Raw genomic sequence first — 17,497 nt, 5'->3', positions numbered from 1 at the left:
TTCATTCTTTTATGTTTGTCTGGGGTAATTGTGACCTCTTCGGAAAATTGACTGTACCGTAATAATTTTCAGAAGTAGACCTTACCATTGTTTAGGGAACCTTTCATGCATTATGTCAGTTATCAAGGAAAAACGATTCTGACTTCAGAAGAGATTCATATGTGCCAAATCCTGATTTCTTTTCCCTGGATCTAAACACCCTCTTAGGCCTTGTTTTAGCTGTTGGGATTTTTTTTGGAAAGTTCGAAATGTAGAAATATTTCCAAAATTTCCAACATTATTTACACAGAAATAAAGATAACTTGAACAGACTATTTAATTTTTTATCTAGAGAGACCTTCAATTTATGATGATATCCTAAATTAACTATAATCATATTATTTTCCTCTGAATTGTGGAATGAAAAAAAAATAATTCCCAAGATTTTTTCCCATACAAAACTAACAAATAGAAGTGAACCAGAGAAGCCCATCTATCCGGGTTCGTATAGAAGTTGTGAACCATAAACCCAAATCAAGTAAAACCCATGAACATTGTTGGACCATTTATATAGGAAAATGATTTCAGCGCCACAATGTTTTGATAAACATGCGCTCCACTTGTTTGTCGTCTAGCATTTAAAGGGCTTTAAGAGCCTTTTGAGAACCGTATTATCCTTTAAATACTACAAGACGAACAAGTGGAGCACATGTTTATCAAAACATTGTGGCGCTGAAATCATTTCCCTTTATATACTATTGTCTTCATTCACGAGGTGGCTGGTCTGACTGCGACAGACCAGCCGCGAAATGCCTTCTGCAATGGACACTAGCAAATCCCTTGTCTTAATCATTCACAAGATCATTGTTTTTAAACCAAGAGAATAAAAAGAACAGATTTTCAAAAATGGGGACTAGTTTTGAAAATAAAAACTTTTATCTTGAAATATCCAAAATACACCAACACATGGGTAAAATTCTCAAACCATGGCATTTTCTGCAGATGTGTGCGACAAACATCAACCAAAATCTCTCTGCCGTTAATACAATATCAGGGGAGACTCCAGAGCATGGTTTTAAATTTCGACCGAAATCCGAAATTTCGGATTTTGGTGGAGACCGACACCGAAATGTCACTTTTCCGAAACGGTATTTTATTTCGGCTAAAGTTTTGGAATTTCAGGTGAAATTTCAACCAAAAAACCTGTTTTTTTTTTTGTTTTTTTTAAAAACATTTGACCTAAATTTCGACCGAAATTTAATATTAAATAAAACAGGCATCTTTTTGTGTACCAGATTTCAACCGAAATTTCGAAATTTCATGGGTTCGAAACCTGTACCAAAACCGAAATTTTAAACCATGCTCCAGAGGCAGAAAGGAGGGTTCACTGGCTGCCAAAAACACTTATCCAAAATATATGTTATATTTAGGATTGGTTTTCAGACCCCCTGGTGGACCAACTTTCGCTCAATTCCTTGTCCTAGTAACTCACCCAAAAGAAAGAAAAAAAAAACTTAACACTAATCATGTACCAAGTTATAATTTTAATTAAGCTCCATTTCTTTCGACATCAAATAGGCGCAAAACAAATTTTGGTTAGTAGAGGCTCTTACAAGCGAAAACCAAACACTGGCGATTACAAGCGAAAAAAATACAAATACAAGGCAAAGTTCATTAACACTAAGAAATCAAGATGTCAGTAATAAAAAAAACAGTGGGAGAATTTGGACTAACTGATTACTAATTTTAAGAGTTTAAGCATTTACATTTACAAGGACCCAAAATTCCATAGAAATGAAATGAAAAGAGATCTATAATAGAACCTTCTTGGTTGGAAATGTCTTAAACCTCCTTCCAAACATGTCAGTTTTCAAGTTCCCCAGGGAAAAAAAAGTGTCATAGAACAACATCTACAATTTGAATCTCTAGTTCTATACTGTCACCGACTTAAAAATGATGAATTTTTACTCCTAGATCTCACCATTGTTCACCAAAATTAATGGGGAGAAGAAAATGAAACCTAAGCTCAGAGTGCAAAGAAACCGAGTTCACTGGCTTTCTCCTTCTCGAATGCCTCGTAGTACTGATATATGACTGTCACAGCAAGGAGGATCCCAGTCCCAGAACCGATCGCCCCGGTGAGATCTGCTAGTATGGTCAATGCACCAATGCACATGCCTCCAAAGGCCGCCGCTGGGGTTATATACCTGTTCAGTTCCCTCTCTAGACTTGATTCTCGGTGACCGAGCATCACCATTTGTTGATCCTGAAGCACGCAGTAAGGAGGATATGCCATAGTTAGTAAAGCATGATTATGTAAAAAAACGGGACGGGACACATTCGGGTTTAATATGATATTGCTTAAGAAACGTAGTAAAAAAATGGTCAAATATACAAAAAATAATGCAATTATACGTTTAAAATCTTGTCATTTACAAAATATAGCGGTGGTAGAGTTGGAGAGTTGGCCAAATAAACGTGTTTAATACATTAAAAACGAGTTTTAAGTGTTTTCTTAAAAATGGAGCTTTTTTATATAAAGTTTTAAGCACTTGCAAAACAATTTAAATGTGTCATTTACAAAATATAGCGGTGGTAGAGTTGTTTTTGCAAAATGTCGCGTGAAGTAATTGGAGATATTTGTGACTATGATCTAAAGACAATTTAAAAAGTGCCACAAAAATGATAAGGGCAGAAGCAGTGTCTACAGACAAGACCAGTTTCTCAAAAAGCACACTAGGGCACCTTGGCTTGATAATACATCGTCTAAGGTTATGTCTTAGTTTCTCCATAACCAGGAAAAAACATGACCATGTAATTGAAAAACTCAGTTGAGCATGCAAATCAAAAAAAAATAAAATCGTCCCAATCTAATATGTTTTTTTTGTAATTCGGGAAAACTGATCTAATACATTATCAGCATTCAATTTGATCTGTCCCTGTCATCACTGGGTTTCAAAAATTGATTCAAAGATACCATAATTGTACGTATAATAAATATATAATCAAGCAGTAAAAATAGCATTGTAAGAGATAAAACAAAATATCAAACTCAAACCTTGAGCTGCTTGGCCACATCTTTAGCTGAGGATCCATCTACTTCTATCCATGCTTTTGAGAACAGTGCACAGGTAACAAGCATAAAAACAAGATAAAACAGTGCGTGGAATGGATTGGACGCCATATCTGCCAAGCTGAAAAAAAGAGGATCCCCAAGCAACAATATAAACACTATAAGTAAAATGAACAAGAAAAACAAAGTAGACTAAATAGTTACAAAAAGGAAAGAAACTAAACTAAAAAAAAGTGAATTATGGTGATAGAGAAAAGGAATTGGAGGGAAAGTAAAGCCAAATAGAGGAAAGAAACAAGATCTATTACCTTGATGGGGCTGTAATCAAATATGCAAAGCCACCAATAGGGATGATCTGACCTCCTGAATATTCAGATGTCTTCCATTCACCCAGCGGTTTTACTAAAAAATTCCCACTGAACCTCCTGTACAGCAACTGTAGTAGATATGATTAAGATTAGATTTTTCATCAAGTGAAACAAAATGTACAGTATATGGTTCAAACTTTTATCTACGACTATATAACACTTCCATACCTGGGAGATGAAATAAACATTGGTTTTAAATGCAGACTGTAGAATGAGAGGCATGTTTGAGGTGTAGAACAGTTTGATTGGGTAGGAGCCTTGCCGACCGCGGGTGTGCTTTGATCTTACAGGTAGATTAACTTGGAATCCTTGGACGTATACCACAATAACAAAGACAAAAACAGTAGCAAGCAAATTTAACATATTTGGAAGGTTCTGTCGGAAGAAAGCCTCACGAAGAGCACCGATCTTGTCTGTTCGAGTAATCAACAATTGTAATAAGGTACTAACAGCACCTTCAATTTCAGGTCCTTTCCCAATGTTGATATGTGTGGGGCTCACTGCTTTCCAAATTATGGTTTTGCTGCAAGGCACCACAAAATGGTAAGGTACTTGACGTCTGTAAGCAAATTGTTAAACATAAAAGATTAAATAATTCCATCTCTAAGCCTTTGGAGTAATTGGTTGTTTGACATGGTATCAGAGCAAATTGCCTGGGCTCAAAACTCCTTGATATTAAAAACCCACATGTCATGGCCAGCCCAAAAAGAGGGGCCACATGTGCCACGTGTAGGCTAAGCCTAAAAAGAGAGGCCACACGTGAGGGAAGTGTTAAAGTATAAAAGATTAAATAACGCCATCTCCAACTGCTTAAACTTTTGAAATAATTGGTAGTTTCACAAAAATTGGTAGAAAAAAGAGAAATCGCAGATCCATAACCATATCCTTTTTGGAGAAAACTCATCTAAACACATGAGGATGATAGTGGCGGTGCAAAGCTGAAGAATTATGAGAATGGAATTCCCTGCTCCAAGTTCACTGACGCTACCATACATCCCAGATAGTACATATGAAACTGCCGTCCTAATAGCAATAAGGATGGTTAATAATTTCTGTGCACCAGCTCTGGATAAAAGAAAGTAAAAATATCAATCAAATACCATTAAAGTTTATCGCATTAACTTGTAGGGGGATGAAAACCGTGTTCCATTGTTTTTAGTGGGCTCCCATTAGAGGATTGCCAATATCAAAACATTGGATTGCAGATATTATCACCCTAATTTGTACATGAAAAAAGAAGAAGATAGAATCCTCTTCTCAGCATCGAAAGAGTGAATAATGCATGCCATGTTAATAACAGAATCCACTTCAGGCCTGTTTGAGGCTTCTCAACAAAAAAATTTCATAGATGTGGTTAGTAACAGTGAGTTCCATTTTCTTCCCTTTTAACATACTTTCTTTGCATTCACTAGTTTTGGACATATAGTCCAACATGTACAACTTCAATAAAATAGGATCAACAGGACAACATAACAGCATCTGGTTAGGCATACAATTATAAAATAGATACTTTTAGCTAGTTAGTTCGCGTGCGTATGTGGTACACTTTGTTTGATTATCCAGACATGCCGCCTGCTGGGACCCACTTATGGTTGGGCCACACAAAAAATCTTTCTCGTTGGACAACATTTCCCATTGAACATGGATCATTACCTCTATAATTTTAACCATCCATTTATATGGCACAGCTTGAAATGTTAGAATGATGTAATCGAGAGAGTGGTGTAACATGGTTCACCTGTATTGGAGTCCAGCAGATTAATACATTGGGACATCAAACAGGTGAGCCCCAGTTGCACTTTTCCACCATGTCCGATGTAATCATGTAATCATATTAGACAATCTCCCAATGGTTGCATTCCGATGTAATCATGTAATCATATTAGACAATCTCCCAATGGTTGCATTTGGGCGCATCTGCACACCTTCCTTTTGATCCATAATCAAACCCCACCATATCAAAACACAAAAGGCATACCATCATATTATCCTTACAAGCTAAGTCAGTACCGCTCTTCCAAACCAAGCCAGTGGTCATCACACCAACAGCATCGCCCACAAATTTATCCAAGTTGTTTTTTGGTAGGTAAAGCAAGGGTATAGCCAAGACCCCTACCGGTTTATTAAATGAAAAGAAAGATGATATATTTAAGTATGAAAACCATCATCCCTATCCTTGAGACACACTAGATAGGGAAGAAAACAGAGGACTCAAATGATCCAAAAATACTAGTGACCCATGAGCAAACCGATGGCAAAGAAACAGATTTCAAGCTCATCGAGAATTTATCTTAGTTTAACAGCACAAGGGCAAAAAGTATCGAATTATAATACCAAAGTTAAAAAAGAAAAAAGAAATAGTTACAAGAGGGCACGATCCTCATGAACGTGGTTGTCTACTTTGATGAGCTTAGACCCCGTCAAGAGATTCATCACCAGCCCGGCTGTCATGATGGGATCTACTCCCAACTCCATGAGGGTCCCACGGTTTGATGCGAGAATGACATTATTCCAGTAGAAAGAATCTGCACTTGTCGCTGAGTGTATACCCTACAAAAGGAGGTGGCTGCATAAAAGAAAGGTGAAAAGGACCATCACAGTTTTGATGACCTTCTTCCCAGTAGGCACTTTGCGTTATAAACTCTGCACTTCTGGAACCAATGAGAGAAATGGCTTGACAAGGTCGATAACTCTGAATGCTCCTCCCATTTTTCCAAAGCAATATGTAGTCTGCACTCTGTAATGTTATATAGAGCATTCATAAAGATTGTCAGAACTTCCGATTGAGAAAAGATGGTAATTGGTAAGGAATAACAAAATAAAATTTAAGAAAGAAGAAAAAACACAACCTATCGATTTTAACAGAAAAGCATGGAGAATCAACAAAGAAAAATCCATAGTCACAAAAAAAATTATGCAGATTTTTATCATGATATGGAAATTGAATTCTCAGGTAAAAACAAGATGCTGCCACCAGTGCAAATTAGTGAAGATAAGTGATAGGGAAAAAAACATTCCATACTTATACATTAATAGACATTAAGAGACGAAAGCCACAAAACATCATAACATCAAGATAATAACATGGAGTTCAACATGCCATGAATTTCTGAAAAGAATGAAGAAGAAAATTGTGACAGCAATTCAATTAGGGTCAGTGCCTAGCATACAGGTGTACATGAATGTTTTGTATCTATATCTCAATGAAATCTGATACATTGATTCGCTATCTATATCACCATATTATTTTTATAATAAGCATTTCAGTCACCCAAACCTAGGCTCAAGGCTGATTCTCGTCATTCTCCACACCTTTAAAACCATTCTGCACACCTTTAAATGAACTATCCATACTCCCTTCTGGTAATGGCATTCCTCATTCTTTGTTAATTGTAATTTGTAAGTAGTTTCTAATAACTAATTGAAGGTACAAAATGAAGGGAAGGATTCAAACGTCAGAACATGGGAGTGCAGATATTATTTCCCAATCCACAATTGTCTATGACGTACATTGGATCCAATCCACCTACATGATTTTAACACAAAGATGTCCTATGGTAGAAATCAATCTATCCAAGTCACAGCCACAAATTCTTCCGCAAATAGCCTAATTAATCGAGGTCAGCACAACTACAGTTGAGTACCTCTCCCTTTTACCTCTTGCCCTCCATCAGTTGGGTCTAGAACAGAACAAATACGTAGTCAAATGCGTCGGTCAAGTGCCATTGATCTGAGCTAGAATGCCACTTACCACTCTAGGACCAAGCACATCGATGTGTTGGATTCAAGAAGTCTTAGAGAATGAATTGATGGAGACCAAGATTCACATTGATCAGAATCTGTCAGACACGATGATGAAGATAGTGCCAAAGGAGAAGCATGAGCTATGTGGAGCTTTGGCAGGCATGGGAACCATGGGACCATCCTGTTCAAAGATCCTCCTTCATAGGCTTGCGGGTGGGGGGGGGGGGGGGGGATTATTATAGGGTACATCCCTATAAAGTGGGCCTCACACCCACACCCACTAATCTCCTACTTGAAAAGAAAAAGGGAGAGAGAACCGTACAAGGGTGTGCGGTAAGTGAAAAAGAAAGAAAGAGATGAGATGAGATAAGGAAAAAGCGTGATTATGTTTTTTGTGGTCTCTAGGTTTTGCTTTGGGGCAAAAGAAACTAAAGGGGTTTGAAAACCTTAATACGAAGATTGAAATCTTTGCACAAGGGCAAGAAAGAAGAGGTAAGAAGAAGCCAAATCCTATGGTTTTGAAGGTATTCTTGGAGAAGAGGAAGAATATCTCTCACGCTCGAGTTTAAGAGGTGGGAAAGAGTTCTCTTGCAAGGAGTATGTGAGGTAAATCTGTATTTCCTCTAAGATATTATTGTTATTCTTCCATTCTTATGGTTAGCCTCAAGTTTTGGGAAAACTAGAGAAGAAAGACACTATGGATATCTCTGAGAGTTGGTTTTCCCTTCACGTTGGAGGGTTTTCCAAAATCGTGTTCTTGATTGTGCTTGGTGGATTCCATTGTTTTCTTTGTCATTTTTTTTTCTTGGCTAGTTTCTTGATTTACAGATAGAATGGAAAAGTTAATCCGTGCTGCAGTTGTCCATCAGCTTGCTATCCCTGTTGGGACTGGTTCAATTCTACCAAAGATATCATACCATTTTATATAGAAAAATAAAGCTTTTATTCCATTGGCTTTGATTGATGACCAAACAACTAATCTGCATTGCTTTCTTTTAAAATTGAAGTTTTTTTCCATGCAAGAGCTAAACTAAAAGTTCATGATGTGAAACAACCAGTTACTCCAAAAGCTTAAGTTGATGGAGATTGTGTGATTTAATCTTCTATACTTTAACACTCCCCCTCACGTGTGGCCACTCAGGACATTTGGCTCTGATACCATATGAAACAACCAGTTACTGCAAAGCTTAAGCTGATGGAGATGGTGTTATTTAATCTTCTATACTTTAACACATGAGTTCTCCTTTCCCAAATATCGAAGTGTATAAGTTCTCCTTTCCCATATGAAAAATCTATTCAATAAGCATCCATGGCTCAAAAAAATATAGACTGCATTGTGTAATTATCATTGAAGAAATTTATCTTACAATAGTGCATGCAATATGCCTTTTAAACAGAGATGATGCCGTACATGGAGGAGAACGTTGTAGCACCCTTATGTTCAAATGGAAAAGGTTGATGGGTAAAAGCAGAAATGGGTGATCGGTAATCGTTTTAGAGTTAAATAGAAAGACAGAGAGAGACATGAAATAAGAAACCTCCATCATTTTGGAAAGAGTTGTGATAAAGAAAGATTGCCGTCTTAAGATAGATGGAGTTACCAAACTCCTTTGAGTCATACAGAGACAAAAAAAAAGAAAAAGAAACCCAAATTGTTTCGGAAGCTTAAAAATTGTTTGCTGTGAGAGAGACACTTGAAACGATTTCCTACTATATAGAGAGAGTCCTTTTTCAAATGAATGTCGTATTCTTATAATAAAAAGTAAATATTATCTATAATTAAGGTACTATAATTAAAGTACATAAGGGTAAAATCGATAAAGAAAAAAAATCATTTTTTTATAACCTTTTAAAATTGGTTGAAAAGGAACGAAACTTGGCTCAGGTCCGGGTATGAGGAACTTCCTCAGGCCCCTTGCTAATAGTCTAATAGCAAGGGGTGTGGAAATAGCAATTACTTATGAAAATAAAAGGTAAGCATGTAATTGATATTTCCACACCCCCACATTCTTGCTATTAGCAAGGGGCCTGAGGAAGTTCCTCAGACCCCGGACCTGAGCCAAGTTTTGTTCGTTGAGAAGGTAAATGCGGTTGCACTTAATGACAGGGATCAAATCAAGGTCCCTTTTCCGGCTCTTTTTGCAGGGGCGCCCTTGCATCTATCATTCCTCAAAAAAATGAAAGTTATTTTTAGGCACAAGAGGATAGTATTGGTAATTTCTTTAAAAAAAAAAAAAACAAGGGAATTCTTGTTTTGATGTAGGGGGTTTTAGTAGTTTTCCCTTTCAAATATATTTGTATCAAGAGATTGGATAAGAGACCTTTTCATTATAAGGTATTTAATAGTTAAAGGAGACTTTACGTTTTTAAGGTTCTAATTAACCTTGAGGCACCAAGGTAAGAGAGGTTTATACAGAGATTTATGCAAGAGATGGAAAAGGGGAGGATGCCACAACATCCACTTTTAGATAGAAACGAAACTGTGTTAGACAATAACAATGACCAAGATTAAAAACATAAACATGAAACCCAAACCCAAATCCGTGCTCCCACTATTTCCACCCAAAACCATACATTGGGTGGGGCCCACCATTTTACACAAGTATTGATAGGGCGGTTCCCACAACTCAACCCAAACCCACTCACAAATTGACATCAATCAAGAAGAGAAATTGATTGATGTCAGATCCTCTTCCTTATAAGTCTTGCTAAATATGCACATGTCTGAGACTATATTTCCAATATAGGATAGCTAACTCTTTGTATAAATAGGCCTTGCCGAACATGTACACACTTTCCTATGGATTGCACTCCCCCCATACGATAATGGGTAAGAGGAAAAACTCTATTTTCACAAGTCTCCTTCTAGCTTTACATGGTATCTGAGCTTTGATGGAATGGGACCCACCATTTTACACCATGTAGAGTTCAATATAAACCAGTGTATTCTAAATTGTAGTTGAAGAGAGAAGAAAGAAAGAAAAATAAGAAAAAGTAAGTTATTAAGTACTGAGTTTTTCAAAGAAGAAGGGCCGAGAGAGAAAAAACCCTCTTCTTTGATTTTTTATCCGGATCAACTCCCTTTTTTGACTTTTACCTTTATAAAAAAAAAGGTAAATTTATAAAGTGGAAAAGCAAAAAGCAGACATAGACCAGTTGCAGAGAGAGGAAAAAACAAAAATAAGTAAAAAGGTTACTAACCTTAATCCTAAGAAAGAACAAAGAACTCTGTCTCTCTGCTCCCTGTGTGATAATCCCATTGGGTAAAAAAAGCAAAGGAGAGAAGAGTTTTATAGAGAAGACGAGTATTATGCTATCTAATACTATGGTGTGTCCTATAAAGAATGAACTCTCTTTCTATAACGTCAGAGATATATTTTATGGAGAGATAAACTAATGAAACTCTGTTTATAATGGATTCATGAACAGAAACGTTTCCTAACTAGTAATCCTAATTTGGAGATTTTATATGCTGACCAGAATTTTTCAAAACGTACAATGGGGCCCACTTCATAGGATGATCCATACCGTTGACACAATGTTATATAGGCTGGGTCCCGAAAATCATTTCGATCCTGACCATCTGATTGTAGAGAGACTGCAGATTATAGAAAACTATGTAGATCAGAGGCTTACGAGGTACAACTTACTTAAGTTGTGGACCAACAAGTGAACGGTTTGGATCATCCTATGAAGTGGGCCCACTGTACTATTTAAAAAAATTTGGTCTCTTATAAAATCCCCCTAATTTCACATTAAGTATATTTTTGCCTATTGAACCGGGACAGTTACCTATACGCTATTCTTAATTGTACATCCATAGGATCTCAATTGGATGGCTAGGATCATTCGCACAACATGCCTAATTTAAGATAAGACCCACTAGATGAATTGTCTGGATCGACCAACAAGTTCTATATTGCCGACTAAAAAAAATGTTTACTTCAAATTTACAAGGAGAAAAAAGCCATAGCTCTTCGCATCCTTCTTAATAGACACTTATTGGGCCCTGCTTGTGCTTTGTATATACGATCCCATCCGTTGATTTGAATGACAATCACATATCTTTCTAAAAATACATGGAGAACACTTTGATTGGATGATCCTAGGCCTAGATCAATCAAGCATTATTTAAAATTTCACCAAGAAAAGATAAAACTATGAATTTTCGTAGTAGGCTCTGTTCACTTGTTTTCCCGGGAAAGAAAAAGAAAAAGAAAAAGAAAAGGTCTTCCGGGAATCTGACGTGGCATTAGGAAAAGAAATCAAGGGAAACTGCGTAGGAAAAGGTTTCCCGCGCCTGTTCACGTGCGCATGAACTGTGCAGGAAAAGGTTTCCCCAGAAACTGCTTGCCCACCTTTTTTCACTAGTTTTCCATGGAAAGCAAATCCAACCAAAATAGTGGGATTTGGTTTCCCACACTTGTGAGAAAAGAGACATTTCCACATCATTTTTGGCAATTTCCGTGTCATTATATGACATTTTCTACCTAGGCTTGTTATTTTCTCAGGAAAGCAAGTAAACACCAGAATTCTGTCTTGTCAAGGAAAAAAGAGGCTGTTTTCCAGGGATTTGCTTTCCCGGGAACGCAAGTGAACAGAGCCAAATTCAAAGGACGTCCGTTTGAGAATGCTCCATTCAAGTGTGTTTCTCGGGTCGGAAAATTTGAAGAAATGACGCTAGAAGAAAGAAAAGAAAAGGAAAAAAATATCATGTATGGTTGTCCTTAAAACAAACCCAATTTCCAATCATTTTTCGTGGCAAGTGTGTCAACAGAACGAGGTCGATGGGGCCTAGACTCATGATGATCTACAAGAACAACGGTCTTGATTTCACATACATGGCCCAAAAATTGAATTTTACCATTGATCGTCTCATGATGTTGTACAAGATCAATCGTCTTGATTTCACATACATGCCTCCTTTGCCACCCAAAAATTGAATTCTAGGTTGATCGTCTCATCAACATTCTACAAGATCAACGGTCTTGATTTCACAAACAATCTTATCCCTCAGCAACCCAAAATCAAATTTTTACCGTTGATCCTAAAAGTGACTTTCCTGGTAGCCCTCCTCCAAATACAAGCGTTAAGGTTTGAAACTATGCAGAAAAACACTTCTATTTGAAAAAGAATGGTATTGTTTGGGTCTTCTATAAGCGGGACCGGTCTAAGAAGAACCAGAAAGAAGCTCCCATACAAAGGCAAATGGCAACAAACCTTCAACGAACAACAAGCCCTACAAACCCTAAAAAACAAAGCAACATCAATAATCACAGACAAAGAAGACCCACAAAACCCTAACCCTAAAACCCAAATTCTCTCCACTCTCATCGAATCCTTCCAAACCCATGGCTGCAATCCAAACCCTAATGCCTACTCATTCCTCATAAATCTCCTCTCCCAAAAAACCCTATTCTCTCAAATCCCTCCCCTTCTCAATCACCTCGAAAAAACCGAAAAATTCGAAACCCCAGAACAAATTTTTGCCGATCTGATCAGAAATTATGGTGCCGCAGGCATGATCCGAGACGCCGTTGATCTGTTCTTCAGAATCCCCAAATTCAGGTGCTCCGCAACTGTTAAATCTCTCAATGTTTTGCTTTCTGTATTGTGTAGAAAAAAAGAAAGCCTTTTTTTAGTTCATGAAGTCTTAATTAGGACTAGTGAGTTGAATATTAGGCTTGAAGAATCTGTATTTTGTATACTCGTTAAGGCTCTGTGTAGAATTGGGAAATTTGGTAATGCAATTGAGCTTTTGAATTTGATGCAATTTTTCGGGTGTACGCCCGATTCGGGGGTCTATTCGGAGGTTCTTTTGTTGCTCTGTAAGTATGGTGGGTCTATTGAGGTTTTGAATTTTTTAGAAGAAATGGGTAACTTGGAATTTAGGCCAAGTGGGTTGGCTTATAGGCATGTGATTGATGTTTTTGTGAAGGATGGGAAGGTAATTGAGGCTTTTAAGGTTTTGAATAGGATGAAAGTGGAAGGGGTAAAGCCTGATATAGTTAGTTACACTAGTGTTTTAGATGGGTTCGTGTCTGTTGGTGAGTTTCAGAAGGTAGATGAACTGTTCGACGAAATGCTTGTTATGGGTCTTGTTCCTGATGTTTATACTTACAGTGTTTATATCAATGGTCTTTGTAAGCAGGGTGATTTTGACGGTGCGATTAGAATGCTTGTTTGTATGGAAGAAGTTGATTGCAAGCCTGAGGTGGTCAGTTATAATACAATTATGGCTGCGTTATGTAAGGTGGGCGATGTGGGGAGGGCAAGAGAGCTGATGGGTATGATGAGGTTGAAGGGCGTTGGGGGGAGCTTGCATACATATAGGATTTTGGTTGATGGGTTTCTTTGTAAAGGTGAAATTGTTGAAGGTTTTGGGATGTTGGAGGAGATGTTGAATAGAGGGTTTGTTCCTCGGTCTTCGAGTTTTGATTCGATGATTTGCGGATTGTGTGAGCGTTGCCTCCTTTTGGAAGCGATGATAGTGCTTAAGGAAATGGTTAGTAGGTCTATTGCTCCTGGGGCAATGGCATGGGAGGCACTAGCCTCTGCTACAATATTCAGATCTGGTTGTATAGGAAAGTCAGCTTATTTGGAGGATTTAGCAGGGCTATTACCTGATTAGATTAGACTGATGGTGCTTTCTTCCCAATGTTTAGTGAGCTCTGGATTCTTGAAGTTCTTAGCATGTAATGAAGTATTACTTTTATTATATTCAGCAATCGGCATCATGACTGCTCAAGATGACTATGGTATGGCTTCTCGTGATCCTGTACTCTAATGGGTATGTGATTAGCTGTAATTCTTTTTGTATTTCTATTTGTGTCATTTATTTAGAAGTTCCCCATGTAAATAAGCTCTTCTTACACTGATTTTTTTTCATGCATATAAATGACATTGATGTGGGCAGAAAAAGAATGGGTTACTAGAAAATGAACTTTGTTTTTGCCACATTTATTAGCACCTCTTAAATTCAACTCAGCTCAACTAAGCCTTTGTCCCGAACTAGTTGGGGTCGGCTAATGAATCCTTTAGAAAATTTTCATGAAGAAGGTGAAAGGAATCCGGCTCAAATTGTCTAAGTCTAATCCTTACACTAGTTGGGTTCATCTACATGGATAATTTTCTTCCATTCTATCCTATCAAGGTCATGTTCTCTGTTATTAGCACTTCTTATAAAGCAAAAAATCATTTACAAATGAGATGGGAGAAGCTTGAAGATCGAAGTTGGTCGATCATTTATTTATTAACCCAAAACTTGTGACTTTTTCCCCTACATGTATAATCCAAATAATCATTTGCAAATGAGTTGCAAGGAACCCCAAAGCAGAGATTGACTTAGCAGGGAAAAGCTTATGCCTTTTGCTAGTTTGTTCAATGCTAAACTGTTAGAAAGATTAGAGGGTTAGGATCATCCTGTGGAAATGAGTTTCGGAGTACATCCTATTTACATTGTGGCCCAACAAATGAACGGTTTGGATAATCCAATATTTATTTATTTATTTTGAAAATGACAATTCATTAAAATTTGATAAATTTAGCCAGGGTACAAGATGTCCCACAGCTACAAGGACAAATGAACGATCTGAAGACCGATTACACGAAATTTTTAGGGGGGGTGGGTGGTTTAGTGAGCGACACAACTAGAATAGATTTCCGGAGGACCCCTCCTTAGCTGAAGTGCCCGCCGCCTCATATCTGCAGACCTCCTCCGGTGCTCAATCTTGGGCTCCAATAGAGTCATTAGATCTAAGATTTCCGCACTGTACTTGGGCTCCAATGGACTAGGCCCACTGTACTTTTTGAAAAACAGTGGACTTCACCTGTTGTGCACGTTGTATAAGATCTCCATTACGCAATAGCAAGTTAGCAACCATGCGGATTAAGTTAAGTGGTGCGATTATTCTTTGAAGACTTTAGAAGGAACTGATATTTGCAACCCCTTGCCCCTTGTTTTGAGATCAGCACTTCTCCAACATTGCATCAAAGGAGATGACCAGACAAAGCGAAGAGTGTCATTAAATATCAGACCACTTTGTAAAATTCATGTGAGTAAGATCAGATTAACTAACATTTGGGTGTCACACAAGAGCTGAGTGTCTGCATCAGACAAGATGAGTTTACCTGATTAACTAACATTTTGGGGTCACACAAGAGCTGTGTATCAGCTCCCAACATGATGAACGAACTCTCTGTGCAAACTCACCGGGTCGACTCAGTTATGGCATGTTCATGATACATCAGCAAAAGTCCGGTTTTTCGAAGAATTACAAGAGTGATCAGTGAGACCCGAAGATGAACGGCCCATCTTTACATGAATCATCGAAGCTCCGCTGACTTGGCCAAATCAAATTCAAAAAACCGAAATACTGACTTGTAAGTTCTTATATTCCTCTAAAAATAAGATAATCACTTAAAGCCTTGTTTGGAATGCAAGAATTTTCCAGAAGAGTTTGAAAAGGAAAATTTTTCTGAAATTTCCTACTTTTACTTAAACAGAGAAAAAAAAAAACCCCATTGAAACAGAAAAAAAAAAAAACAGAAAGAAGAAGAAGAAGATAACTTGACCAACCTTATTCAATTTTAATCCGCGGGGCCTTTAATTTATGATGATATCCCTCTAAATTAACCATAATTATATAATTTCCCTCTAAATCGTTGAAAGAAAGAAAAACTTCCCAAGAAAATTTTTTCCATCCTAAATGTTTTCCTTGCAATCCAAATAGGGCTTAAGGGATCAAACATGCTCAATAAATAACTCAATTTGGAATTTCAGACTTACCCAGAAAGATATTAATGAGACTAGTCTATGATAGCGAAGGTGTGGTCAGATTGCCGGAATCAGGAATCGAGATCGGCATCATATTCCAATTCCTATCATGTTTCTCCCTTAAACTTAATGAGAAAAATAAATAAAAAATTAATTCAATAAATTCTTTTAAACCCAATGGGGGTGGAATCAGAATACCACCTCTTTGGGAGGGAAACAGATTCCAGCATTTTCTAACCCTCTCTCCGCTGTCAATTCTGACTCCTTATTTCTATTGTTTTTAATTTTGAACCAAACGCCTGAATGCAGAATTGAAATCAGATTCCGATTCCCACACCTGATTCCGGTAATCCAAACGCACCCTTAAAGTCAATACATGAAACGATAGCATCCGTCAGATCAGTAATCGTTGATATTACACTGATTGATCTCTGTTTTGATTTTTGATTGAAAGTGAGATAGGATGGCCATGATGGAGAAGATGAGTACATGAAGAACAAACTAACCTTACTAAGAACGTTAGAAGGTAATTCACGTGCCCTGCTTCTCCATCATGCACAACCCACCTTGCCATTCTTAAGCCACAAGCTTTTACACTACTGAGAAAATGGAGATGCCAAGGCCTCTAATTTATAAGGCTGAATTTAAGATGCAGATTTCATTTTTTCACCTTTTCTTCTTTCCCACGTTGTTTACAAGTAGGTAATGAAGGTTTGGGAGACATAAAGCTGTAAGCCCACTTGCCTCGGCAAAAACAACTAAGAGGGCAATAGATCCATTATTAAGGGATTGAAGTTACAAGAATACCCTATTCTCATCCACCATAAAAGGGATTTTGCTAGGGTCCATCGCAAAAGCCATTTCGCAGCCGGTCTGTCGCATCTCACACCAGCCACAATGTAGATAGGTTGCACACTGCAGATCATTTCCATAGGATGATCCTAACCCTTCGATTTGTACTGGGACTGCACATTATAGAGTACAGATCAGACGGTTAGGATCATCCTATGGAGATGATCCATGGGGTACAGCCTATTTATGTTGTGGTCCAACAAATGAACGGTTTGGATCGTCCTTTGAAGTAGGCCCACTGTCCTAATAGAAAAATACTGGACTTACACACAGCTCGCATATCATGTAAAAACTCATTGGTATTTCTCATTGATGTGGTCAGTGTTTCATTAACTTGGGGGGGTCAAAAGAGTTTTGATTGCATTGATAGGCAGTATTCGGACTTGAAAGAGAGGTGTGAGGAATTCTTAAAATAGTGATCAGTTAAATAGATAAAAATTTTTGGTATTCCTTACTGGACTACCAAAGTCTATAGCCATACACTATGTTACTTGCTCTTGATTTGTCTCTATTTTCAGGAGAACCCTCTTCGTTAGGACTCTTTCTTTGGTTTGCTCTAGTTCTATCATTAGTTAATGTTGTACTTAAGAAAATTTTATTTTCCCCAAATGTCAAGAATTATCCTTCCATTTCTTAAAATGAGATAGTTTGCTAGATTTATTTTTTTTTTCTTTCAAAATGGTCCATATAGACAAAATTACAAAA

At 37.5% G+C, this 17,497-nt stretch overlaps 1 protein-coding gene, 1 long non-coding RNA gene and 1 pseudogene across 3 annotated transcripts; 1 reads left to right on the top strand and 2 right to left on the bottom strand.

Annotated features, from left to right (window-relative positions):
* Positions 1–1,992: 1,992 nt before the first annotated feature.
* On the bottom strand, positions 1,993–6,129 carry LOC143851675 (uncharacterized; annotated as a pseudogene).
* A 6,145-nt stretch (positions 6,130–12,274) lies between these two features.
* LOC143850814 (Pentatricopeptide repeat (PPR) superfamily protein) lies at positions 12,275–14,117 on the top strand. The gene has a single exon (XM_077360079.1). It carries the CDS (start codon positions 12,299–12,301, stop codon positions 13,793–13,795), a length of 1,497 nt encoding a protein of 498 aa, XP_077216194.1. The 5' UTR covers positions 12,275–12,298; the 3' UTR covers positions 13,796–14,117.
* A 527-nt stretch (positions 14,118–14,644) lies between these two features.
* On the bottom strand, positions 14,645–16,610 carry LOC143850849 (uncharacterized). Of its 2 annotated transcripts, none has more exons than XR_013236084.1 (2): positions 15,953–16,610; positions 14,645–15,507 (listed from the first exon to the last, which is right to left on the bottom strand). It is a non-coding gene; the product is annotated as an uncharacterized LOC143850849 (long non-coding RNA). The 2 variants fall into 2 exon arrangements; XR_013236083.1 differs by having other exon boundaries at positions 14,645–15,503.
* Positions 16,611–17,497: the final 887 nt, after the last annotated feature.

The sequence above is a fragment of the Tasmannia lanceolata genome, unplaced genomic scaffold, assembly GCF_043159265.1.
Source record: "Tasmannia lanceolata isolate RefF3 unplaced genomic scaffold, GAP_Taslan_0.1 ptg000018l, whole genome shotgun sequence".
Taxonomy (NCBI): Eukaryota; Viridiplantae; Streptophyta; class Magnoliopsida; order Canellales; family Winteraceae; genus Tasmannia; species Tasmannia lanceolata.
This window is presented reverse-complemented; position numbering and strand designations above follow the sequence as displayed.

Excerpts from the sequence above, each read along its gene's own strand:
- LOC143850814 (XM_077360079.1), top strand. The coding sequence starts at position 12,299 with ATGGTATTGTTTGGGTCTTCTATAAGCGGGACCGGTCTAAGAAGAACC.